Source organism: Scyliorhinus torazame, chromosome 16, assembly GCF_047496885.1.
Source record: "Scyliorhinus torazame isolate Kashiwa2021f chromosome 16, sScyTor2.1, whole genome shotgun sequence".
NCBI lineage: Eukaryota > Metazoa > Chordata > Chondrichthyes > Carcharhiniformes > Scyliorhinidae > Scyliorhinus > Scyliorhinus torazame.
Window position 1 is genome coordinate 144,937,036 of NC_092722.1, and position 27,500 is coordinate 144,964,535.

At 42.7% G+C, this 27,500-nt stretch overlaps 1 protein-coding gene across 8 annotated transcripts in view; it reads left to right on the forward strand.

Moving 5' to 3' along the window:
- The window catches only part of ebf3a (EBF transcription factor 3a), a 148,628-nt gene that overhangs the window by 84,287 nt on the left and 36,841 nt on the right, over window positions 1-27,500 (forward strand). For 6 of the 8 annotated variants that reach the window (XM_072479170.1, XM_072479169.1, XM_072479171.1 and 3 more), the window contains 2 exons: window positions 15,499-15,580; window positions 24,302-24,446. In XM_072479170.1, coding sequence (XP_072335271.1) covers window positions 15,499-15,580; window positions 24,302-24,446 — 227 coding nt within the window. The remainder of the gene's footprint in view (window positions 1-15,498; window positions 15,581-24,301; window positions 24,447-27,500) is intronic. The other 2 variants (XM_072479175.1, XM_072479173.1) reach the window with 1 other exon arrangement.

Sequence of the window (27,500 nt, forward strand, 5' to 3'; positions counted from 1 at the left end):
CAATTCAGCACCAGAAGATATGAGTTCAATTCCATTTAGTACTTTCGAGGAAAATGATGCCTCATATTTCAGGGTACTGCTCAGTACCTGCTGCAATTTCTGAGGTTCTTTCTTTCGAATGAAATGTGACACTGAAGCATTGTTTGCCGGTTCATGTGATTCAAATGGATGTTAAAGAACAATGCAGCATAGATGGCAAGTTTTATGTTTTATATCTACTTGGAGAAAACTCCTGGTTGAAGGGGTACAATTCTTTCCAATGGCAAGAGGAGATCCGGAAAAGGAGCCTGAGAAGGAATACCAGCGATCTTGAGTCCAAGGACCAACCCCACCTCCCCGAAATACCTGCTAAGTGTGCAGTCGGAGATGAGGCTCGAGGTCGGGCTCATCAGCTACGCAAGGACACACAGAACCTCTGAGCAATGACACGGAGTTTCCTAGGTGGACAATCATACTCGTTAGTGAGTGATCAAAGAACAAAGAAAGGTACAGCACAGGAACAGTCCCTTCGTCCCTCTTAGGGTGTGCCGATCATGATGCCCTAACTAAAAAAACTTTCTGCCCTGACTCAGTCCGTATATTTTCTCCCTATTCGTGTACCCATCCAGATGCCTCTTAAATGTTGCTAATGTGCCTTCTTCCACCATATACTCAGGCAGTACATTCCAGGCACCCACCACTCTCTGCGTGAAAAATGTACCCCGCACATCTCCCTTAAACATTCCCACTCTCATCTTGAACCTGTGCCCCCTTGTAATTGGCACTTCTACTCTTGGAAAAAGCCTCTGACTATCCACCATGTCTATGCCTCTCATAATTTTGCAGAAGGTCTCCCCTCAGCCTTCGTCTTTTCAGTTTCTTCAACCTCTCCTCATAGCGAACACCCTCGAGACCTTTTTTGCAATCTCTCTACAAAGCTTCCACGTCCTTCTGATAATGTGGTGGCCAGAACTGCACGCAATACTTCAAGTGCAGCCTAACCAAGGTTTTATATCGCTGCAACATGATTTCCCAACTCCTGTACTCAATGTTCCGGCTGATGAAGGCAAGCATGCCATATGCCTTCTTAATTACCTTGGCCACATGTGTTGCCACTCTTAGGGAATTGTGGACCTGCATGCCCAGATCCCTCTGTATGTTAATGTTCCTAAGGGTTCTGTTATTTACAGTATAATTCATATCTAGATCTGATCTTCCAAACTGCATCACCTCACATTTGTCTGGATTAAACTCCATATGCCATTTCTGTGCCCGAGTCTCCAATCGATCTATCTGTTGTATCCTCTGACAATCCTCGGCACTATCAGCAACTCTGCCAATCTTCATGTCATCCGCAAACTTACTTATCAGACCACCTACATATTCCTCCAGATCATTTACAAATAACAGAGGTCCCCGCACTGATCCCTGTGGAACACCACTAGCTACAGATTTCCATTCTGAAAAACACCCTTCCTCTCTTCTTCTATAACCAAGCCAGTTCTGTATCCATCTAGCCAGCCCATCCCGAATCCCATGTGATTTTAGTTTTTGTACCATTCTGCCACGTGGGACCTTGTCAAACGCCTTACTAATGTCCATATAAACTACATCCACAGCCCTTCCCTCATCAATTTTCTTTGTCACCTCTTCAAAAAAGACATGACCTTCCCGGTGCAAAACCATGCTGCCTGTCACTAACTAGTCCATTTTCCTCCAAATGTGTATATATCCTGCCCTTCAGTATCTTTTCCAAAAGCTTCCCACCACTGATGTCAGGCTCACCGGCCTATAATTTGCTGGATTATCCATGCTTCCTTTCTTAAATAGGGGAACACATTGGCTATTCTCCAGTCCTCTGGAACCTTGCCTGTGGTCAAAGAGGATGTGAAGATATCTGTTAAGGCCTCAGCTATTTCACCCCTTGCCTCCCACAGTAACCTGGGATAGATCCCATCCGGCCCTGGGGACCTGTCTACCTTCAAGCAATTTAGGATACTCAACACTTCCTCCTTTGATATATTGATGTTCCCCAGAGCATTCACACACCTATCCCTGACCTCAACATCCATCATGTCCTTCTCCCTGGTGAATACCAATCGCTGAAGAAGAAGAAGCAGAGCCTACAACCTATTCAAAGAAGTGGAGGAAATTCTTATGTCCTGGTTCATATATAACCTTCAATTAGCCCCTCCCAAAATCACTATCCTCTTGTTGCTGCTTGTGGGACCTTGCATGCATAACATATTGTCTTTGAAGTGCTTTGGGATATTGCTGAGAGTTGAGACAAAACATTATATAAACTGATATTTTTTTGACAACTCTCCTGCTGGTCAGCAGAAATATTCCTGAAGTGGAGAAGCTGATAATGTCAGGTCATAATGTAGGACAACCTTCTGCTGTATCGCTTGCCTGAAGATGGATGTAACTTTAACTCAACCGCAGTACAGAAAACTGAATGATGTGGAGACCCGCGATTGAACCATAAGAGCACAACTTAGGCAGAAAGCCCACATGACCTATCTATCTAGAAAACCCACCATCATTGGATTGGATTGGATTGGATTTGTTTATTGTCACGTGTACCGAGGTACAGTGAAAAGTATTTTTCTGCGAGCAGCTCAACAGATCATTCAGTACATGAGAAGAAAAGGGAATAAAAGAAAATACATAATAGGGCAACATTGTATGTTATACAATGTAACTACAAAAGCACTGGCATCGGATGAAGCATACAGGGTGTAGTGTTAATGAAATCAGCCCATAAGAGGGTCATTTAGGAGTCTGGTGACAGTGGGGAAGAAGCTGTTTTTGAGTCTGTTCGTGCGTGTTCTCAGACTTCTGCATCTCCTGCCCGATGGAAGAAGTTGGAAGAGTGAGTAAGCCGGGTGGGAGGGATCTTTGATTATACTGCCTGCTTTCCCCAGGCAGCGGGAGGTGTAGATGGAGTCAATGGATGGGAGGCAGGTTCGTGTGATAGACTGGGAGGTGTTCACGACTCTCTGAAGTTTCTTGCGGTCCTGGGCCGAGCAGTTGCCATACCAGGCTGTGATGCAGCCTGATAGGATGCTTTCTATGGTGCATCTGTAAAAGTTGGTAAGAGTCAATGTGGACATGCCGAATTTCCTTAGTTTCCTGAGGAAGTATAGGCGCTGTTGTGCTTTCTTGGTGGTAGCGTCGACGTGGGTGGACCAGGACAGATTTTTGGAGATGTGCACCCCTAGGAATTTGAAACTGCTAACCATCTCCACCTCGGCCCTGTTGATGCTGACAGGGGTGTGTACAGTACTTTGCTTCCTGAAGTCAATTACCAGCCCTTTAGTTTTGCTGGCATTGAGGGAGAGATTGTTGTCGCTACACCACTCCTCTAGGTTCTCTATCTCCCTCCTGTATTCGGACTCATCGTTATTCGAGATCCGGCCCACTATGGTCGTATCGTCGGCAAACTTGTAGATGGAGTTGGAACCAAGTTTTGCCACGCAGTCGGGTGTGTACAGGGAGTAGAGTAGGGGGCTAAGTACGCAGCCTTGCGGGGCACCGGTGTTGAGGACTATTGTGGAGGAGGTGTTGTTCATTCTTACTGATTCTGGTCTGTTGGTCAGAAAATCGAGGATCCAGTTGCAGAGTGGGGAACCAAGTCCTAGGTTTTGGAGCTTTGATATGAGTTTGGCTGGGATTATGGTGTTGAAGGCGGAGCTGTAGTCAATAAATAGGAATCTAATGTAGGAGTCCTTGTTTTCGAGATGCTCTAGGGATGAGTGTAGGGCCAGGGAAATGGTGTCTGATGTGGACCGGTTGCAGCGGTATGCGAATTGCAGTGGATCAAGGCGTTCTGGGAGTATGGAGGTGATACGCTTCATGATCAACCTCTCGAAGCACTTCATTATGACTGAAGTCAGGGCCACTGGTCAGTAGTCATTGAGGCACGTTGCTGGTTCTTCTTTGGTACCGGTATGATGGTGGTCTTCTTGAAGCAGGTGGGGACCTCGGAGTGGAGTAGGGACAGGTTAAAGATGTCTGTGAATACCTCTGCCAGCTGGTCCGCGCAGGCTCTGAGAGCATGACCAGTGATCCCGTCTGGGCCCATCGCCTTCCGAGGGTTCACTTTCAGGAAGGCCAATCTGACTTTGGAAGCTGTGATGGTGGGTATGGGTGAATTAAGGGCTGCTGGGGCACTCGCCAGCGGATTGTTGGTTACCTGCTCGAACCGAGCATAGAATGCATTGAGTTCATCGGGGAGGGGTGCGCTGCTGCCAGAGATACTGTTCGGCTTCGCTTTGTAGCCCGTTATGTTGTTTAGTCCTTGCCACAACTGCCGAGAGTCTGTCTGTGACTCTAGCTTGGTTTGATATTCTCTCTTGGCATTCCGGATGGCTTTGCGGAAGTCGTACCTGGATTTCTTGTATAGGTCAGGGTCGTCTGCCTTGAACGCCTCAGATCTGTCCTTTAGTAGGGAGTCAATCTCGCAATTGAGCCATGGTTTCCGGTTGGGGAACGCACGTACTGCTTTCTTTGGCACGCAGTCGTCCACACATTTGCTGATGAAGTCTGTGACGGTGGTGGCATACTCATTTAAGTTGGTCGCTGAGTTCTTAAATATGGACCAGTCCACTGTCTCTAAGCAGTCACGTAAGAGCTCTTCTGTCTCCTCGGACCAGCACTGCACAACCTTCATAGCTGGATTCTCCAGCTTGAGTTTCTGCTTGTATGCTGGGAGAAGGAGCACCGTCTTATGGTCTGAGTTCCCAAAGTGTGGTCAGGGGATGGAACGGTAGCCGCCCTTGATTTTTGAGTAGCAGTGGTCAAGAGTGTTGTCGCCCCTGGTGGGACAGGAGATGTGCTGGTGGAATTTTGGCAGTACACTCTTGAGGTTGGCCTTGTTGAAGTCTCCGGCCACGATGAACAAGGCCTCCGGGTGTTCTGTTTCGTAGTTGTTTATTACTGTGTATCGTTCGTCCAGCGCCTTCCTCACTACTGCCTGGGGTGGGATGTAGACCGCTGTGATAATGGCTGAAGTGAACTCACGTGGAAGATAATATGGGCGGCACTTCACGGTCAGGTATTCCAGGTCTGGGCAGCAGTAGGTCGCCAGAGTCGCCACATCCAAGCACCAGGAGGAGTTGATGAGGAGGCAAACCCCTCCACCCTTCACTTTGCCTGATGATGCCTTGCGGTTCGCCCGGTGAATTGAGAAGCCTTCAGGTTGTATAACAATCATAACAATCAACAGTCTCTTAAACAACAGATTCAGAAGAGGAAAGTCATTTAAATTCATCTGTCTGGAGGAAAATAAAGTGACAGCTCCTCCATCACATTCTTAAATGAACTTCCTGGTTCTTGCATCTGCTACCCTTGCTAGAAGTCCATTCAATGTGTTGATCAGTCCATTGTGTGTGGAATTTCTTGACATCAGTCCTGAATTTGCCTACCATTAGTTTGAACCTTTGCCCCCTCATCCACTGAGTCACTATAACAGAAAGTTGCAGATTTACCTTTACATGTCCTGATAAGGTCACCTCTGAGTTGACTCTTCTCAAGGCTGAAAAGCCTATTCCTTACGACATTCTTCATCACTAGCATCAGAGTTACATGTCTTGTACTCATCTCTGTACTTCATGTAGGGCTTGCATGTCTCCTTTATAAAATGGGCACAGGGCTGAAAGTGCAACTTGATTAGAGCATTATACAGTTTAAATAGTAAACCCTTGATCTTTCAATTTCCTATTTTGGCTATGCAGTTCACCTTTGTATTTACTGAGCTATTTTTCCAGTGATGTGACAAGTTGAACACCCATTCTGCAATTGCCCTGAGGTTATTTTCAACTTTTTGACAATCCATTTAATACCATCAATGAATTTACCTGCCCCTCCCACTCAGGTATTTGAATAAGAACACGGGGAGTTCACACCGAGTAAAATAAGAACAAAGCTTTCTTTACACAAACGATATGTACACTACCCGACAGATCCCTACCAGGTTCCTCTCTCTCCCTGTCAGTGCCTTACTGGCTGACCTTATATATGGGATAATTGAGATACCCTGTCCCTATGGTGGAAGCTCATACTCCGACAAGAGCACAGGGAAGTCAAGCATTCTCATCCCGTAGGTTCCGTGCGGGATATTACAGGTATCCTCCACAGATTTTGTCAGTTTTCATTAAGCTTCTGCCCCTCAGGGAGTTTGGCAAGATTGGATGGTTTTTATTGTAATTCAAGGAGTCTGACGATCAAGGCAGATGAATTGAGGGCACAAATTAAAAAATGGGGGTGTGATGATATTGCTATCACTGAGACATGGTTGAGAGAGGGGCAGGATTGGCAGCTCAATATTCCAGGATACAGGATCTTCAGGTGAGATAGGGAAAGAGGTTAAAGAGGAAGGAGTGTCGCAATTTCGATCTTGGAATCAATTACAGCAATAAGGAGGAACAACATCATAGAAGGCTCTTCAACTGAAGTCATATGGGTAGAACTTAAAAACCAAAAAGGAGCAATCACATTGCTGAGAGCATTCCATATGCCCCCCAACAGTCTGAGAGAAATAGAAGAGCAGATATGTAGGCAAATTTCAGAGGAGTGTATAAGTAATAGGGTAGTGATAGTGGGGGATTTCAACTTCCCCAACATTAACTGGGGTAGTCATAGTGTGAAAGGTTTAGAGGGAGCGGAATTCTTAAAATGTATCCAAGAGAACTTTTTAAGCCAGTATGTAGAAGGACCTACAAGAGAGGGGGGAGGTCCTGTACTTAATTTTCATCAACGAAGCTGGGTAAGTGGTTGAAGTATCAGTGGGGGGGAGCATTTTGCAGATAGTGATCATAACTCCGATAGATGCAAGATTGTTATGGAAAGGAGAGGATAAGTATGAGATCAAAGTTCTAAACTGGGGAAAGGCCAATTTTAATAAGATCAGATATGATTCGGCCAGAGTGGACTGGGAGCAGACACTTTTAGGTAAATTTGTGACAGAACAGTGGGACGCATTCAAGAAGGAAATAGGGAGAGTGCAGGGCCAACATGTTCTAATAAAGAATAAGGCTGGGACCAACAAATCCAGTGAACCCTAGATATTGAGGGATATACAGCACTGAATCAGGAGAAAAAGCAAGGCTTATGGCAGATATCAAGGACTCAAAACAGTAGAAACCCGAGAGGCACATAGAATGTGAAGAGGGAACTTATAAAGGAAATTATGGGAGCAAAAAGGGGACATGAAAGGATAGTGGCAAGTAAAGTAAAGGAAAATCCTAAATTGTTTTACAAGTGCATTAAAGGTAAAAGGTTAATTAGGGAAAGAATAGGACCCATTGAGGACCACAGTGGTAATTTATGTGTGGAGCTGGAGGATGATGGTATGGTTCTAATGAATACTTTGTGTCAGTGTTTACTCGTGAGAGGGACAGTGTGGATATAGAAATCAGGGACTGAAATAAAATAAGAGATTAACATAGACAGAGAGGAGGTTCTGAGTGGTCTGGCAGACTCAAAAGTAGACAAATTTCCAGGGCCAGATGAAATGTATCCCAGGTTGTTGAGTGAGACAAGCGAGGAAATAGCAGGGGTGTGGGCAAAACGTTTCAATTCCTCTCTGGCCACAGGAGAGGTGACAGAGGACTGGGGGATAGTCAATGTGGTACCATTATTCAGGAAGGGAGGAAGGGTAAACCAGGAAACTACAGACCGCTCAGTGGTGGGGAAACTATAGGAAGCAATTCTGGTGGGCAGAATTAATCTGCAGTTGGAGAGGCAGGGATTAATCAGCATGGTTTTGTTAAGGGGAGGTCATGCCTGACCGACTTGATTGAATTTTCCAAAGAGGTAACCAGTGTGTAGATGAGGGAAATGCATTTGATGTTGTCTACTTGGACCTCAAAAAGGCCTTTGATAAAGTCCCACTCGGGAGACTGATAGCGAAGGTAAGACTCCATGGGATCCCAGGTAATTTGGCAAATTGGATCCAACACTGCCGATTGGCAGGAAGCAGAGGGTAATGGTTGAGGGGAGTTTTTCTGACTGAAAGTCTGTGTCCAGTGGGGTCCCGCAGGGATCAGTGTTGGTGCCCTTGCTGTTTGTGGTTTATATAAATGATTTAGATATGAATATGGGATCAGTAAGTTTTCAGATGATACAAAAATTGGTGGGGTGGTAAATAGTGAGGAGGATAGCCCTTGATAGATGGGCTGATCAGTGGCAAATGGAAGTCAATCCAGATAAGTATGAGGTGATGCACTTGGGCAGGACAAATAAGGCAAGGGAATACATGATTAATGGCAGGACCCTGGGGAGCACCGAGGGTCAGAGGGACCTTCATGTGCATGTACACTGGTCCCTTAAGGTAGTAGAGCTGGTGGAAACAGTGGTTAAGCAAGCATGTGGTATACTTGCCTTTATTAACCGAGAGTTTAAGAGTAGGGAGGTTATGCTGGAACTGTATAAAACATTAGTTAGGCCATAGCTAGAGTATTGTTTGCAGTTCCGGAATCCACATTATAGGAGGGGTGTGATAGCACTGGAAAGGGCACAGAGGAGATTTACCAGAATGTTAATAATAATAATCATCATAATAATAATAATAATAATAATTGCTTATTGTCACAAGTAGGCTTCAATGAAGTTACTGTGAAAAGCCCCTAGTCGCCACATTCCGGCGCCTGTCCGGGGAGGCCGGTATGGGCTGCTGGCCTTGTTCTGCATTACAAGCCAGCTGTTTAGCCCACTGTGCTAAACCAGCCCCTGCCTGGGCTGGAGAGTTTTAGTTATGAAGAGAGATTTGACAGATTTGGATTGTTTTCCTTGGAGCAGAGGAGACTGAGGGAGGGTGTGATTGAGATGTATAAAATTATGAGGGGCACAGGTTGAATAGGCATGAAGAAACTTTTCCCCTTGGTGGACGGATCAATGACTAGCGGGCATAAATTTAAGGTAGGTGGACAGGAGGTTCAGAGGGGGTGTGAGGGAAAGCTTTTTTACCGAGTGAGTGGTGAGAGTTTGGAACTTGCTGCCTAAAAGGGTGGTGGAGGCAGAGATCTCGTATCATTTAAGAAGTATTTAGATGTGCATTTGCGATCTCAAGGCATACAAGGCTATGGGCCAAGTGTTAGGAAATGGGATTAGAATAGTTAGGTGGTTGATCATAGACTCAATGGGCCGAATGGCCTTTTCTGTGCTATATGACTCTATGACCTAATAGATTAGCATCCATTAGAAACAGTGGGAATCCAGCCATCTATTTCTGGTGCATATTTTTGGTATTTCCCACCCTCCCGATATCACCATCCCAATGATTATTCTCTGCTTCCTATCCTCAGTAAATTTCTTATCCATTCCTATCACCTTAAGCGTGAATTTCATGAAGAATTTTGTCAAGGGATTTTTGTGAAATCTAAGCATTCATCCATATCGGGCTTTCCAAGCTAAATTTTAAATATCACGTCCTCAAAAAGACAAGGCTGTTCGTCAGTCAAGATATTTTTCTTCCAGAATCTGTATTGGCTGCTATTTATTTTACTTTTACATAATTAATCTTAAAATTTAATTTGAATCAGTTCCATTATTTTATCTAAAATTGACGCAAGATTGACAAGTGCCTCCAAGGTTTTTGATTGTATTATTCTACCTGGAAATTTAATCCAGGTGTAAATCACATTATATAAAGAAAGACCTAACTTTGGTTTAAATTCGCCTTTCAGCAGTTTTCAAGATTAATTAAGGACTGGAGGTCATAATCTGGAATGATGTTCTGATGCTATATTGCCAGAGGGGAGACTCCCGATAAAATAATAAACTAAATCATTGTTTCTTCCTTAAAGGCATGGTACCTTGCCCTATAATCCAGATTTTTTTTGTAAATATTTTTATTAGATTTTTCAAAATGTTTTACATAATTTACATTATGCACATTTAACTAACATTTAACAATCCCTCCCTTAACCCCAAAACAATTCTCCAACTAACTAACTCCCCCCCCATCCCTTTTAGCTGCTGACTGAGGCCAATTTCTTAAAGTGAGATATGAACGGATGACATCTCATGTGAAACCCCTCCTCATTCTCTTAAACTAAATTTAACCGTCTCTAGTCTCAGAAACTCAATTAAGTCTCCCAGCCATACTGAGGCACAGGGTGGAGCAACTGATCTCTACTCCATAGGATCCGCCACCAGCAAGGTGAAGGCTAAGACATCTGCCCCCACCCCTGTCTGGAGCTCCGGCAAGTCTGATACCCCGAATATGGCCCCCAGATGTCGGGGTTGTAGGTTCACTGTAACACTGTCGCCATGGTGCTAAAGAAGGTGCCCCAGAACTTCGTCAGTTTTAGGCACGATCAAAACATGTGCCCATGATTGACCGGCCTACTCCCACATCTTTCACAAATGTCCTCAAGCCCTTTGAATAGGTGACTCATTCTCAACCTCGTCAAATGTGTTCTGTGAACTATTGTATTGAATTGTATTAGTGCCAACCGCACGCACGAGGTTGATGCATTTACTCCATAAATGCATAAAATTTGGCACCACAGCCCTTCCTCCAACATCTCCCCCAATTCCACCTTCCATTTGGCCTTCACCACATCCAGGGATTCTGATCTTGCTTCCATAATTTTCCCATAAATTGCTGAGGTAACTCCCCCTTCTAATCCCAACACCATCAACACCTCTTCCAGCAAAGAAGAAGGGGGTAACACTGGGAACGTAGGGAAGGTCTTCTTTACGAAAGCCCTTACCTTCATTTATCTAAAGGCCTCCCTCCTCGCGAGCTCATATTTCTTCCTCAATTCTTCAAATGTTGCAAATGTTCCAGGAACAAATCTTTCAATGAGATCACACCTTTTCCCTCCCAGTCTTGGAACCTAGCGTCTATTTTTGCCAGTTCAAACAGATGGTTTTCTCACACTGGCCTGAGTTTTGGCCCTGCCCCTAACTTAAAATGTTTGTGAAAATGCTTCCGTATCTTCAGTGTTGCCACCACAACCGGCTCTCGAGTATTTCTGTGGTGCCAATGGGAGTGGCGCTGTTGCCAGCGCCCGTAGCCAGATCCTTTACTTGCCACTTCCTCTGTTGGCACCCACAACATATCTGGTTCTCTACCCCAGCACTAATTCTTTTCAGCATTCACTGCCCAGTAATAGTGCATAAGATTCAGCAGGCCAAGCCACCCAATTGTCGCTCCCCTCTGAAGCAACGATTTATGAATTCTAGGAACTTTCCCAGCCCAAATAAACAAAGAGATCAATCATTTCACCCCCACAAAAAATGCTTTAGATAAAAAGACCGGGAGACACTGAAATAAAAACAAAAACCATGGTAGGAAATTCATTTTTACCACTTGCACTTGACCTGCAAGCGATAGGGGCAGACTATCCCATCTTTGTAAGTATTCCTTAAGCATTGCTGTCAGGTTTGCAAAATTTAATTTACGGATCTGAGCCCAGTCTCAAGCCACCTGTACCCCCAAGTACCGAAAGTGATTGGCTGCTGCCCGAAATGGCTTCTCTCCCATGTTTTGTCCTTCCCTTAGTGTTGAGATTGAAACGTAACTTGTAGCCTGAGAAGGCTCTGAACCTTTTTAGTAGCCCCATAATATCTTCAATCGTAGGTATTGGGTCAGATATATAGACAAGTAAATTGTCAGCGTACTATGACACCCTGTGTCCTACCCCCCTTCAATATCCCCCTCCATTTATTTGAGCTCCTCAGGACAATGGCAACAGGCTCTATCGCTAAAGTAAACAATAGAGGGGACATGGGGCACCTCTGTCCAGTTCACCTCTGCAACCAAAAGTACTCCGAGCTCACTTCGTTCATCCATACAGGCGCCTTTGGCATGGTGGCACAATGGTTAGCACTGCTGTCTCACAACGCCAGAGACCCGGGTTCAATTCCGGCCTTGAGTGACTATCTGTGTGGAGTTTACACTTTCTTCCCATGTTTGTGTGGGTTTCCTCTCAGTGCTGTGGTTTCCTCCCACAGTCCAAATATGTGCAGGTGGATTGGCTATGCTAAAATTGGCCCTTAGTGTCCAAGATGTGCAGGTTTGGTGGGATTACAGGCATTATGGTGGGAGAGTGGGTCCAGGTAGGATGCTCTTTCAGAGGGTCAGTGCAGATTTGATGGCCCGAATGGCCTCTTTCTGCACTGTAGGGATTCTATGTGGATGCACCTTATGGTTCCGCTTTGCACTGCCTCCTCCAAGGATTGAATGCCCCTATTTATGTATAAATTCATATAATGCCTCTTGTATGAAAGCAAACTCTGCTACCAATACTATCAGGTCACTGATTTTATGGCATTTCCACACAGCTGTTGCTAAATTCCAATCACTAGAGCAGTTACCTGTAGGAATTAATTGTTTTATCTACAAGTTGTTCAGAAAATCGGGATGCTATTGTTGCTAGGTATGTGCAGAGAGAGAGAGAAAAGTGCTAAATTTTTTTAAATGAAAATTTTTGATTTTCTTCTCAATTACCAGTGCCATGGAGCACAAACAGTTTAAACATCAAGCCAGCTGCATTTCTAAAGAGCTAATCTATTTCTCCTTTGACCAGAGGGAAAGAAATCATTATTACATGATTAGTGGCTTTAGTTAGGCAAAAAGCAGCAGTAGCAAGCAAGGAAGTGAGGATGAGTTGTATTAATTACCTAACACTTGCTGGCAAGATAATTTTATCAGTGATTTGGCCACTGGAAAGTTGCAGCTTTTGATAAAAGCTGATAAGTCCTTAGTTACATCAAAACATTGGGGACAGGGGCAGTGTCAAATGAAATGCATCTCATCAGCTTTTCAGTGACAAACCAAATTCATTCCTCATGTAATTGATAACGGACTCAGCCAATTATTTCACACATTACAATACACAGAGGTCCCTTTTACAGGTTTTGTGCTGCTGTAATTAGCTATGCTAATATCTCCTTTATTGGCCCTAATATTGCTCAACACCTTTTGCCATCCTGAAACCCACCAGAGCCTCATGGCCTGTCAGGATAGCTGATTATTGAGAAGGATAGCTTTAATCAAACATAATTGCAGTTAATTTTTCTCTCCTGCTCTCGTTTGCCAGCATCTAATGCCATAGACTCGTTGATATTCCATTAAATTACAATTAAACAGGCTGCTTTGTTTCTGATAGTCTGAACAACACCACAAAGTTCTGTAGCCATTTAAGAGTGCTGTTTAGTAATAATTGCTTCCACACTCACAAAGGAGCAATTTACACAATACCCATGTAGAATTTAAACAGCACATAATGTAATGGATATTACACTTGAGTCTAACACTACAATTAAAATGATTTTCATCAGATAAGAAAAGAGCTCTTGCTAATCAACTTCATAAAAGTAAAAATAAATGAACCAATTCATAGTTCAAACATGCATCAATTGAAGTGACTGTGAAAATGACATGGAAACCTTTAGCTTTTGTGAATAAGTGTTATTTGCATCATCAACATGGTACATAGGCAAGTCATAAGCCATATTAGTTTATTAAGGAATTGTGGGATGGTGTTTATGAAGCCAGTGACCTATACAAATATAGAAGCTGTTCACAACAACAGAATCTGTAGGTTTTCTTTGTAAAAACATCGACCATCCATTCATTACTCTCCCATAAAACCTTGCTTCTACTTGGCAAATATTTAAATTCTATATTTGACTATCTTTGCAATCCTCAATTAAATATTTAAAATAGCTCCAGTAATTATCATATTAATTTTGTGAAGGCTATGTTTGGTGTTAATGAACAATATGCTGACCCTACGTGAACTGCAATACATAAGTGCTCAGGAAGGTGGAAAGTCCAATTTGACATGTTGCAAAGAACAATTGGATCTATTGAAGATTGGAGAGTAGATTTCCAAATGAGCTATAACGACCACTAAAACAGAAAAAAAACAAAGACCTCACATTATGCCCATTTCCAGTTCCGTATTGGTGGGTGGCATTGTTTTGCAGGGGTAGCAGATCAGCTTGAACTGGAGACTCCGTCAAGCTGCAGAGAAGCAGAAGTAAATAAAGCCCATATTTCAAGCTTGATTTACTCTAAAACCTACTGTGAAAGATTATGACTCTTTAGGGAAATAAACACAGGGTCAGAGAATTAGTGTACATAATGGTCATTTTGATAATGGGCCAACCGATGCAACCTTAAACATACTGTACACAATTAAGCATAATGCACTAATGACAACACAGGATTTTTATCACCTCTTTGTGATCAGCAAATCTTGTTTGGCAGTAATAAAGAGTTTATTGGTGCTGAAGTCAAAGATTTTCTGCCACACAAAAAGATTTTTTTTGTTGCTTTCAACGCAAGCACGGGTGGCTGAAAGCATAAATTCATACAGGCTGTCAGATATCACCTACGAGGTTCCTGTTTGAAGGGTAAGAGAGCAAATGACTAGAAATGCCTTTTGACTTCTTGATGCCTGGTACAGCCAATGCCCCCTAAGAGACCAGCACCTTCTGCCCAAGCTGCTTTACTACATTCTGGCCTGACAGTTTCAGATCAAAAAGTTACAGGCATGCTAGATGCTGACTCAATGCAGGATACAATTCAAAGAAAAAAATTCCAGTTCCACACTTAAAATGTAATTACTTGAGGGCTAATAATGAAAGGGTATCTATATTGTTTTGCCCAGGCTTTTCCCAAATAGAAAATGATTTCTTATTTCTCAGTATTTCCAGATTGTGTGAAAATATACAAAAGGTTAGCATCCAACAACAGAAAGGGTGCTATCTCATAAATTTGCTGCCAAAATGGTATGGTGATTGTCACCACTGGTGTAAAGCAAACTTGGTTTCAATGCTTTCTAGGTGGCCTTTGTGCCAGCATTGACAAATTAAAACCAATATTTTATAGCATATTCGGAAATTCGGTTAAATGCCTCGAGAGTTTGAAATCTACACCATCTCTGGTGCTCCAAAGGTAGACGTTTTTTAAAAAATGCTTCAAGTGACGATCAAAATATTTCAGATTGCTAAAAAGCTTCAGTTATGTTGTTATATGTTAAAGAGGAGGAACATTTGCTGATGAATTGTCTTCACCCAGTTCCTCACAGATGACATTTGTTCAGAAGATTAGCCAGGTTGTAATGTGCAGCATAATTGCCCTGTGCGTCTGTCCCCGAAGTGAAACCTAATTGCTTGACAGGCCCATAACTTTGCTGTATGCTCTCACCTTGTTAGGTCCTATTCTGATGTAGTTAAAATGAAGCATGACCGCAGGTGTGTGTAATTTACCTGGGTATTGACTTTGCCTAGTTTAATTGCAGAGTAGTTGTTAGCAAAATTGGTGGGTGGAATATCAAGTGACTTATGTTAATGGCAGATGTGCATGCAAGGGAAACTATGAACGATATATGAATGAATAATAAAAAGGTGGCAACAAAATACGCGAGCCACATTTACTAATACAACCTTTTTATTCTTTATGATGATCTTATTTATTCTCCTGTCATTTAAACAGCCATTTGCTGATCCTTTTCATGTATTTTAAATATTTTTATGTTCTTTATTTAATTTTAGATTCTTCTTAAAGTTCTTCCTCAAGTGCAATCAGAACTGTTTGAAGAATGCAGGAAATCCACGGGACATGCGTAGATTCCAGGTAATTAAAAATGGAAATGTTTACTTCGTAATGGGCTCTCAATTTCTCGGGGGCTTTTTTGGGAAAATAGTTTGGAGTAGAAACTGGGATTGTTGGTGCCCTTTTCTTTTGGATGCTGGAGTGCTTTGAGAGTTCCAAAATAGCATCCACGATACCTGCTTGTGAGGCGAATCATGCCCAAAGCCATATTAGTGCAGGTGTTAGTGTGCATGCAGAGAACACCTGCAAAAAATTTAAAGGGCAGACGAATCATGAAGCCAATGAGTGTTCAATGCTGATATATCACCAAATGTGCAATTTGAAAATCAATTGCTCCAGCCAATAAGTTGTCCTGACATTGCACAGCCACACCCATATTCAGCAGTACACAGGGGCCCAAACATCACAATACAAAGGGGTCATCAAATATTACAGATTGGTTGCTGGCTGATGTCTTCTGGCTGTTACCATTTTACAAGGATTTGGTGCTTTCTATAGTTGATTCAATTTGCAAATGCCTATATGGAGTGATGTGGTAGGTGCCGACTCCAAGACAGCTGGATGAACGTAGGAAAATGTGAATTAGGAGCAGGAGTAGTGACTCAGTCCCTCGAGCTTGGGCAGAGTGAGCATGCAGCTCAGTGAGATCATGGCTGATCTGATTGTGGCCTCAAGTCTACATTCACGCCGACTCCCAATAATCTTTGACTCTCTTGTTAGTCAAGAATCTATCTACCTCTGCCTTAAAAATATTCAATGACCCTGCCTCTGCTACTTCCTGTGGAAGGGTTCCACAGAATCAAACCCTCTGAGAGAAAAGATTCTCCTCATCTCCATCTTAATTGGGAGACCCCTTATTTTTAAACTGTATCCCATGGTTTTAGTAACTGTGACCCCTAGTTCTGGCACAGGCAGGTTACCACCATACACAGGTGCACTATAAGCTGAAATGCAACATGGCATGGATGATGAGGAGAGCAGGACAAGCTGCTGGAAGAGGATAAGGGAGAGGCGGACTCTCAGCAGGAGGCCATGTTCACTCCGAGTGAGAACAATGTGAGAGATGTCTGCCCTTAAGGAAGGAGGTCCTCACAGAAATCTGCATCAGCAACTGCAACCTCAGAGCAGTAGAAGGCTGCATTTCTAGTGGCTATGAAGGTGACCATGGTGGGGAACTTTAACGCAGCTGGCTTTTCCTAGTCTGAAGCTGGAGATATTTGCAATGAACTGTTGCATAAAGGAGGCTCTTATTTGATGGGAGCTAACTATATTTCATTCCCTCTTGCCAGAGAGAAGTGGGCAGAGTGAACATGCAGCTTTTCTACGGTTGCAGGCTTTCCAATGGTGCAGCATGACATTGGCTGCACACACATTGCTTTGTAAGGCACTGCATGTAAACTCCTCCCCATACCAGAACCGAAAAGAATTGATTCCATTCCCTCAATGTCCAACTGGCGTGTGACCACAGGCAGTAAATCATGCAGGTCACTGCAGAATATCCTGGCAGCTTTCATGATGCCTTGACTTTTCAGCAGTTCATTGCGCCAGCTGAATTTGAGCAACCCCAGTAAACTGAAGGCTGGCTATTGGGCAGCAAGGACTATCTGTTGGAAGCATGGCTCATGCCTCCAGTGTGCAACCCAGTCACACATCTCCAGCATAAATACAATGATCCAAATCCAGATCCGTTGGCAAGAAAGGTAGGTCAAAAGTAGCAACCTTTCCCAATACAACGTACCTAGCATCAATCCCTCAAACAAGTTCATTTGGCCAACATCAGACTCCTGAAGCAATTGCTGTACTCAGAACCCAGGCAGGCTGGAGACTCCCAGGAGGACAGCAGGAATGTTTAAGGGATATCCTCAAAGCACCCCTGGGGGCCAAATATTGTTGCCAACTCATGGGAGATCCTGGCTTGTGACCGACCAAGATAGAGGAGGTTCATTTGGGAAGGCATTAAACACATTGAGAGACTTTCTCAGGGAATGTGTGGAGGTGAAGTCAGACGGAGTGCACAAATCACCAAACACGTCACTTGCCCAACCCTTCAAGCGTCACCTTCCCTACATGTGAAGAGTCTGCAGATCACAGTCTGAACCTGCCAACCATTTCGCAACCTATTGAATCAAAGTGGAAGCAAGCCGTCCTCAATCCCAAAGGATTTCTAAGAAGAAGAGAGATATATATTTTTTAACTTATAAATTTAGAGTATCCAATTCATTTTTTCAAATTTTGGGGCAATTTAGCATGGCCAATCCACCTCGCCTGCACATTTTTGGGTTGTGGGGGCGAAACCCACACAAACACAGGGAGAATGTGTAAACTCCACACGGACAGTGACCCAGAGCCGGGATCGAACCTGGGACCTCGGCGCCGTGAGGCTGCAGGGCTAACCCCTTGTGCCAACATGCTGCCCTTGAAGAAGAGAGATATTGAAAGTGGTAGAATAGACCATCAGCATGCTGAAACAACTCTTCTGCCTCCTGGACCACTTTGAAGCACCCACATAGTACTTGACAGAATGCAAAGTCTAGATTTGCAGTGGTCTGCTGCCTGCAGCACAACGAGCTGAGGGGCTCAAGAAGGGGGCAAAAGATAAGTAGAGGAGGAAGAGGGGGGGAAACAATCTAAATAGTTCCTTTCTGGTCAGGCTGCACATGAGCAACTCATCCCAGTGCAATACCAGTAACTTTAACCACAATTGCCTGTGGAGCAATAGTCCTACATCTTGCCTTGCTTCTGAGTGGATGGGCAGGCACTCTTTCTAAGGGTGGAGGGGTCAGTCACCAAGGGGCATAGGTTTAAGGACCATGGGGCAAAGTTGAGAGATGTGTGAGGCAATTTTTTTATACAGAGGGTGGTGAGTGCCTGGAATGGGACACCAGGAGAGTTTGTGGAAGCAGATACATTAACGGCATTCAAATAATGGATAGGATGGGTAGAGAGGGATACGGCACAAGGAAGTGCTTAGGGTTTTGGCCAAGGTTAGTATCATGACTGTTATAGGCTTGGAGGGCCGAAGGGCCTGTTCCTGTGCTGTATTGTTCTTTGATCTTTGACTCTGACCATCACAGTGCCTGCTTAACACCAAAAGTAAAAGTCAACACAAACGAAACATTCCAAATCAAATTTATAAATGAAGAGATGCTATGTTGTATACAAAAGTCAGCTAATCACTCTGCAAATTCCGGTAAGGCCTATTTTTCATGTTGCCTGTCCTAATGCTGCTTAGCAGTGCTACCCCAGTGGTGCAGCGTGGCTGGATGAATGCTGGTGACGTCCAGTGAGGGAGAGTGCAAATGGACTTGGAGGTTAATCTTGAGTGGTTCTGGCCCTGTAAGGCTTGGCTAAGGACTGCACCAACACAGCATGGAGTGACTTGCAGGCTGCCAGGCAATAGCAATGACACTGGTAAAGGGACAGAGGTGCAAGGGTGAATATCATCATCCTGAGAGAGGACAGCATGTTTTTGATCCAGAGAGCCGATGCTATTCTCCCAGGGGCAGTGCCTTATCAATCCTAATAACCTGTTGCGGCAGATTGCATGCTGTGACACTCTGCAAGTCCCTTTGTAATCCACATTATAATTTACAGCCGTGGCAATAGCAGTTTTCTCTTCTATTGTACAACTCAGAAGTTAGGTGGCTTATACTGGCAATGAAAGCTTCAACATTGACTACCAGCCACTGAATCATGATTGGGCCCAAATATGTGCTAACAGAGTTGGTCACCATGCTGGAAAGGATGGAATTCAAGTTCTGTGCAAAGCCCCATGCCAAGTTAGTGCTATACTCCTACAGGTTCCATGACATTGATCACAAGCTATCTAGCAGACTTCCCTTTGGACTAAGTGTTTCCTGGTCCATATCCATCAGCATTATTTTGTAGGCTGCCCCATCAAAGTCCAACTTGGAGCACCATTAATGTGTTAAAAAATCTCAAGGTGCTTCATAGAACCATTAAAAAGCAAAGTTTGAAAGCGAGCCGCATAAGGTGATATTAGGACAGATGGCCATAGCTTGGTCAATAAGATTTTTAAAAGTGTCTTAAAGGAGCAAAGAGACATGGAGACGCTTATGGGGGAAATCCCAGAGCTCAGGGCCTTGGCAGCTGAAGACATGGTCACCAATAGTTGAGGAATTAAAATCGGAGATGCACAAGAGGTCAGAATTAGGGGAGCACCCATATTTCAGAGGGTTGTAGGGTGGGGCTGGAGGGGATTACAGAGATGGGGAGGGGCAAGACCTAGGAGAGATTTGAAAACACTCATCTGAGTCCTCCATTGTAGAACCCTTGTGTGACTTTCTTGTCTGGCAAGCTGGTGCCTGACCTGCCCCGCCTTAGCTGCTGTTTACTGGTGTTCCATAAGGTGCAGATGCAGTCTCCGCACTCTAAAATACACGCAGTGTCAGTATCCGAGCTGGTGGCTGTGAGTATGAAATCAAGCACTGTATCTCAATCATCACTTTCATATTGCTGTCCCTTCACTGCCTGGTCAGTTTGTACCCAAAAGTAAAAAGGCACTGGGGCAAGGGTTGTGGTGCAGGGTGGACGATCTCACTTTATGTGGTTCAGTGTCAAATGTTGCTTTTTATCGCTCTGCTGAAGCACCTTGGTAAATGTTAATATGTTAAAGGTGCTATTTTGTTGTCAGACTTCGATGGGGGCAGCCTACAGAAGAATATTGGTGGATATGCACACAAAATGTGAATGCTTACACCATCTGAACCGTATAAATGGGGAGGGGTTTGGGGACGAGGGGGAAATTGGATGCGAGAAGGACATTAGGCACGAGGATACTGCCATCTTGGAATACAGGACATTTCACTATCTTTTCACTTTTATCTAAACTTCCAAAGTACGACCTGGAAATGTCAAAACTTGCTTCCTTCCCTGTTGTGTCATTGCTCACTCTTTCCAAGGCCAGATTCTCTTCAAATACAGCTCCCTGCTGCAGTTACAATGTGCCCTTTTTAAGAGGTAGCTTTAAGTGATGCAGGCCAGGTTTACCCACTATAAGTTAGCGTTAAATGGTGTTCGTCACTTGCAAGGTTGGCCCCCCCGCTGATGCGTCCAGCCTTTGAGGGATTTGCTCTGACTAAGCACAGAGATTATTCAAATGAGCAGTGTGTACGAAGCTGGCACACTGCCTGCTTTGCAAACAATGGGTGCAGATTAATCCCACATCACCCATTGTGATCCCCACACCAGTTTTCAGAGGTTACCCACTTTAGTCACATATAGGTTGGTATAAAAGAGACAATGCACTAATTTTCTGCAGACATTTATTTATTAATTTTCTCCCCTCTTTAGACTCCCCAATGCCATACACTATTTCCTGACTGAGATATTGGACAAGTGACCCATTTGCAGGTTCTGGCAATGACTGTGTGCTATAAGAAGGTACAGGAGAGTGGCCAGGGTTTATACACATGCCAGTTTTCCTTACCTACACTTAGCACCTTGCCAACAACCCAGCAGAGGCCAGAAACACTGATTGGAAATCACACTCACATACCGACTTCCTATAACTCTGTAGCAGGGTATGTTTATGCATGAACCTGCTATGCCTTTGTTAAAGGGTTTGAAGCAATTTGTCTGTTATGAAATAATAACAAAAATATTTAGCATGAGACCATCACGTGAAATGCTTTAATAATAAGGCATGTTCAATTTAAAATACACAGTCTAATTTCTTTGTGAAAAGTGTTTATTTTAAAAGCAATATTGAATATTGAACTCTTCAAATTATTGGCATTTGGTTCAATCAATTCCCAATTCATTTGTCAAATACCATTAACATTGATCTCTGTTTAATGCAAAAGCATAACTTTAATTGTTCTGTATATTAGATCTGTAACAGACAAATAAAAACACATAAGTTTACGAGAAAAACATATTTTTCAATGAAGGGCACGAGAACAAAAATACTTTAAAAATGAGAAAAAAGGACTTTATTGAAATTTGATTTTATCCCCAAGTGCTCAATCTTGGACAGCGCTGTTTTTATTTAAGCTCAAGTGATCCCACTTTGAAGAATTTAATTTTGTAAACAAAGTGGTGCATAGATTGTCTTCCAGTCAGTTGGGACTTCATGGGGAATATTACTGCAGCAGTGTTTTTCCTATACATTTTTAACTTATTTGTTCATTTAACAGGTTGGTGGTGTTTTCTCGCTGTACCATGAGGTAGTTACACAATAAGGCAACAGATGGTACCGAACATAAATTTCAACATTTCTTACAGGAAGAGGCAATTATTGATTAAATGTGATGTTCTAATAAATATTTTTCATTTGGTTTACACCAATAGCTTACTTGCAGACTAATACAATATATCTGCAAAAAAGCAACATGGTTAACAAGTCAAAGTGAAAATGGAAATAGATTCCAGAGTAAGAGGTTTTAACTGCATTGTGAATAAGCCACTAAATATGGTGGGAGTCCAGGATATGTTTGGAATTAGCACCAGTAAGATATGAATCACGCTATCTGATTATGGTTTTGAAGAAAGAAAGCTGTGGTAACTATACAAGGAGACACATTGTAGTCAATTTGAAGAATAAGTAATTACATGAACCCAAATTATTGAGCAGAACAATTTTATAACAGGATAAAAAAAATCTCACTGCAAAAAGGCAACAGTTTCCATTTTTCATGCTTCTCAGATACATGGCTTTGGTGATATTGATCCATTGATGTGGAGCAGAAGGTCAAACCTAGAATGAGTGGAAATGTCCTCTTTGTCTCACTGACGACTAAAAGAAGCATCAGTCACCAGTGATCTTGTGGTCGACAGTGGAGACACTAGTCACTAGAAGAACTTTCCTGGGTCTCTTCAGCTAATCGCCCTGCTTCTCTGAAGGTTTAACTGGACTTAACTGGGTGTCAGAGCCTAGACAATCATTTTGCTGATTTCACTGCCTGAGCACCTTTCTTGAGGAGCTCGGAAGGACCATCGTATTCGGGGTTTTCTGCTGAACTGTACACTTTTCCCTCGGTAAATGACCTACATAAGGTGAAAAATCAAAGATGGCTGTGATTTGACTCTCTAGTGTGGCTCTCAAATCCTGGAAACAATCACTTTTTAATGCTATAAGATATGAAATATTATCAAGATGCCAAACATTTTATTTTCACTGAACATAATTATTTCAAATGAATATACAATTTAGAAAAAATACTTTGAATATACAGGCAATCTTTGTGTAGTAGTTATATACAAGGATCTTTTATTGGCACAATTAATATCATTTTAGGGTAATGTTATTACTATATATTGTTCCATTATCTGATAATCCATCAAAATATCATTCAGCTAAACCAATGAAGGAAGCCCACCCAACCGCTTGGTAAGACTCGAGAGAGGGGCTGTTTTATATCAGAACTAGTTCCATCAATGATGAAGGTTTTTTTGAAACCTGCCAATAGATAAGTGTTTGTGTAATCAATTTACATAACTTCTGTCAGTGGCAGCTCCATCCAATAATGGCAGCATTATTTACTTTTCAAAATCAGAACATTCCAGAGCTTACGCCACCCCAGCCCCAGGTTAGAATGTTTGACGCTCACAGAAGGTCCATGCTTTGTTACCCGAGAGCTGTGATTCAAGATTTGGAGCTTGTCACGTTTAGGTGGCTATGTCCAGAACATTTGGCAATTCCGTGGTTCGGAAGGCAATTGAAACGTTGAATTTGTTTTTAAAAAGGCATGTTAGTGTGGTTGCACAACTCTCCACATTATGCTTTTAGAATGTCAACTAATGTAGAGGTTACATTGAGGCCGGTTCTACAGGCAAACAGTAATTATAGAAAACTGTTACTTTTTATTTCATGGTGAACTATAAAGTAAGTGATAGGACTTCTGAGATAATTTTTACCCAAGCACATTTTAACATTTAAAGCAGGGTTGTGCACTTTGTATGCTTTCTCTTCTACTTACTCTTGAGAAGCAGCTGGAAGAGAAGTCTCTATCCATCATCAGTTCAAGCCCTGAACCTGGATGCAGAATGAAACTCTTTCACTCAAAAGAGTGAAATTCCATTGACATACCAGGGTCAATCACCATCAAAATGAACTTGAGAGGAGCTTATTTTACACTGATTGAAAACACTTTCACTATTCATATTCAACCCTTTCTTTCAGATGCAAAAAAGTTCATTATTAGTGATTAAATGCAAGTGGAAAATTGACCTAGGATAATTTACCAAGAGAAAGCAGGAAATCCTACTGATTTATTAAAGAGTTTGTGGTAATTTCAGAATCCTTACCTCCTTTCATGTGAACCCATTCTCAAGTGAGGTAATTCTAATTAGATAAACTAGTTAATCAATATATCAATAGATCAATGAAAACAGCAACTATTTAAATGAGTAGCTTGAGGGGTGTTTTAGGGCCTGATAATGGTGAGTAGAATATTCCCATGAATTGCATTCATTTGTTAACATAATAGGCAGATTAAATTGTAATTAGTGCGGCGGGTTTTTAAGAGACACAATTATAAGAGAAAGCTTTTACGCAGGCTGCATGAATGACAGGTATTTATAGCGACTACATAAACTGTTCTTGAAAGGAGCATCTTATTCTGGCACCACTCCACACTCTCAGCAAAGACAGTTTAATTTAACTGTAAAATAAGGCCCTTGTATTTCTTTTCAGCTCATTAAGGTGTCAGCACTTTGTCGACTTTTTTTTTTGCACAATACTGTAACTATCTCCTAACCAGTGTATCCTTTTATTCCCAGGTTGTTATATCGACAACAGTTAATGTTGATGGCCATGTACTGGCTGTCTCAGACAACATGTTTGTACACAACAACTCCAAGCATGGAAGGCGGGCTCGCCGCCTTGACCCTTCAGAAGGTACGGCCCCTTCTTATCTGGAATATGGTAGGCATACACATTTTACATTGTGCCTTATGATTTGTAGAAGCCTTTTTTTTCATTACATCTTACGTTTCTATTCTTTCAGTAATACAATCTTCAAGTTACGTTCCCATTCAAATGCATTTTACACATCATTGGTCAAAAGTATTTCCAAGCAAGTTAGTCAACACTACCATTTTACTTTCTCTTGAGTCTGTTCTACTTCCCTGTCTCCCCGAATTTCATTTCCGGCACCGTCTACTTTCCAGCAAAAAAAACACATCATCTGCAGTTTCTTTGGAATAGATCACTTTATTTTATTTTGCCAGCAGCTTTTGCCATTGCTTTTGTTTTTTTTTGGCGACCATCGCTCTGTGGTCAGTAGCACAGAACTCCACAGGCAGGTTGGACTTGTAAGTTACAGTGATGGTTAAAAAAAAAAGAAAAAGAAAACATGATCAAATTGTAAAGAATTTACTGTGAGGTCCGTTTCCCGTTGCTGGACCCCGCTGTTGCAGATGAAAACTGTGGGGTTTGCATAAGAGGGAAGGGAAAAAAAAAAGCACAGAAAATATTTTTCTCCCAACTGATTATACGTGACTGACTGAGCGCCTGCAAAGGGATGGTAGAGCGCAAAGAAAACTAGGGAGAAAGTGACCGTAAACCAGTGTTGCCGAAATCTGAAATGAAATGGACTAAAACTGAATCTCTGCCCATTCCAGTTCCATTTGATGGAAACAGCAAAGTAACAGGACTTCATTTAGATTGGGTGCAAGGGGGGAGCTTATTCGTCTCATTTCATAGGATTCATGGTTTTTGCGGAGAGGAAAATATTGCAAATTTTAAAAGTCCCGTGTCTCAATTTCTTATTTTAAGTGTAAAGTAAAAGTGGATAATGTCTTGTCATACAACACCAAGGGCGGGACTTACCGACCAACCCACCGCATGTTTTTTGGTGGCGAAGGCGGCCCATCAGTGGGATCTTCTGATCCCGCCATTGTCAACTGGATTTCCCGTTGACTGCACCCCGCGCCGGCGTGGGACTGGAATTTCCCGCCGGCATGAACAGCCGGTAAATCCCTCCCCAAATGTTATATTCATTCAAAACCCACGAAAGATATTTGATTTTAGTAAATAGGTTTTCCAGCTAAAATTGCAAAAATGAAATATTAGAGATAATGATGTGTGATATTTCATTTGATATCAACCAAAGCCTAATATAGAAAATCATGGGAGGTCAGGAGGTAAATGCCCCACATTGTTCTGCAGACTCAAAAGGTCACCGGTTGCATTGGTCTGTATTGATTTAGCTGACCTCAGCAGGGCAGGCAGGGTGGACACCTCAATTGGTTTAACTGTTGCCAGACTAGGAAAAGGTAAAAATGAATTGTTGAGCCCTGCTGCCTCAGACAATGTGTTCATGCGCAACATCTCTGAGCATGGAAGGTAGACCTGCCGTTTCGACCCTTCAGTAGGTAGAGCCTGCTGTTGTTTTCTTTCCAGTAACCTCTGCTGGAAAGCACATATGCGTATAATGCCCCCACTGGTCACATAACCTGTTAACATTCACTTCTGAGCTCACACCATGGTCACCTGTGTGAAATATCAGACAGCCGCTGACAACTGAGGGAACGCCACCTCTAGCTTGAGTCATTGTCAAGGGGGAGTCAGGGCCAGGAAAAGTTGGTCGAAGGGACGGAGTTTTTAAAAATTGCAAACTGATGTATTAGTTAAAAAAATTTTTTTTTTAGAGAACCCAATTCCCTATTTTTTCCAATTAAGAGGCAATTTAGCATGGCTATTTCACCTACCCTGCACATCATTTTGGGTTGTGGGGGTTAGAGCCATGCAGTCACGGGGAGAATGTGAAAACTCTACACGGACAATGAACCGGGCCTGAGATCGAATTCCGGTCCTTGGCGCCGTGATGCAACAGTGCTAACCACTGCACCACCATGCTGCCCTGATGTATTTGTTTATACATCAAAATGAACCCTCATTTAAAACAGTCGCCGCAATAGTTCACTCAAGTTAATTTTTTCTATCTATTACTAATACTTCTTCAGAGTGTTCTCCTTTATATACAAATGATTTTTGAAAGTCATTCCGGCTTGTGATATGTTGTTTATCTGCTTTGTATCCATTGAAATAGATGTGTGTTTTGCCTAGCAACCAAACACTAATGAGGCCCTCAATTAAAAAGGCTGAATCCTATACCCAGACCCATTCTTCCCTAGGGATGGAACCAGTCACATTATGGGTTAAAGCATCCATGCTTGCTATTCTGATACCAAGTCTTCTAATGAAACCATCACAAGGAGCAGCAGTCATAAAGTGAAAACTTAAACTATTGTAGAACGTAAGAAAGCAGATAGCTGAGTGCCCCAAAAATAAAGCCAAAGTACCACCGTTACCTTAGATCATCGGGTAGTGTGAATTTTTTTTTTTTTCTTTAAAATTTAGTGTACCCAATTCATTTTTTCCAATTAAGGGGCAATTTAGTATGGCCAATCCACCTACCCTGCACATCTTTGGGTTGTGGGGGCGAAACCCACGCAAACACGGGGAGAATGTGAAAACTCCACACGAACAGTGACCCAGAGCTGGGATCGAACCTGGGACCTCGGTGCCGTGAGGCAGCAGTGCTACTCACTGCACCACCGTGCTGCCCTGGGTAGTGTGAATTTTAACATCTTTTAACATCCTGACTTGGAAATTGCAGTTGCACATCTTTTTACATAATTTTAACCACTTGGAAATCGGGGTTTCTTGCAATTTTAATTTAACTCCACCCTGTTAACTTTCAGACCAATAGTCCATCAACTGAAAGAACCACTAAAATTCACCCTTAAACTGCTTTCTGGGTGGGATGAAAAAAAAAACCCCACATGAACGGCCCAATTTAAAGCAGGATTTTCAGTTATAAAATGTAATTCCATACCTCCACAGACTGAATAGTTTCTGCTTGAAGAAGACAGTATGCTTTGAATTAGCAACACATTTTTTTATCAGAAAGTCCTCCGTGAAAGCTGCAGATATGTGTCTGAATGCAGCTTCTCTTTGCTAACACCTCATTAT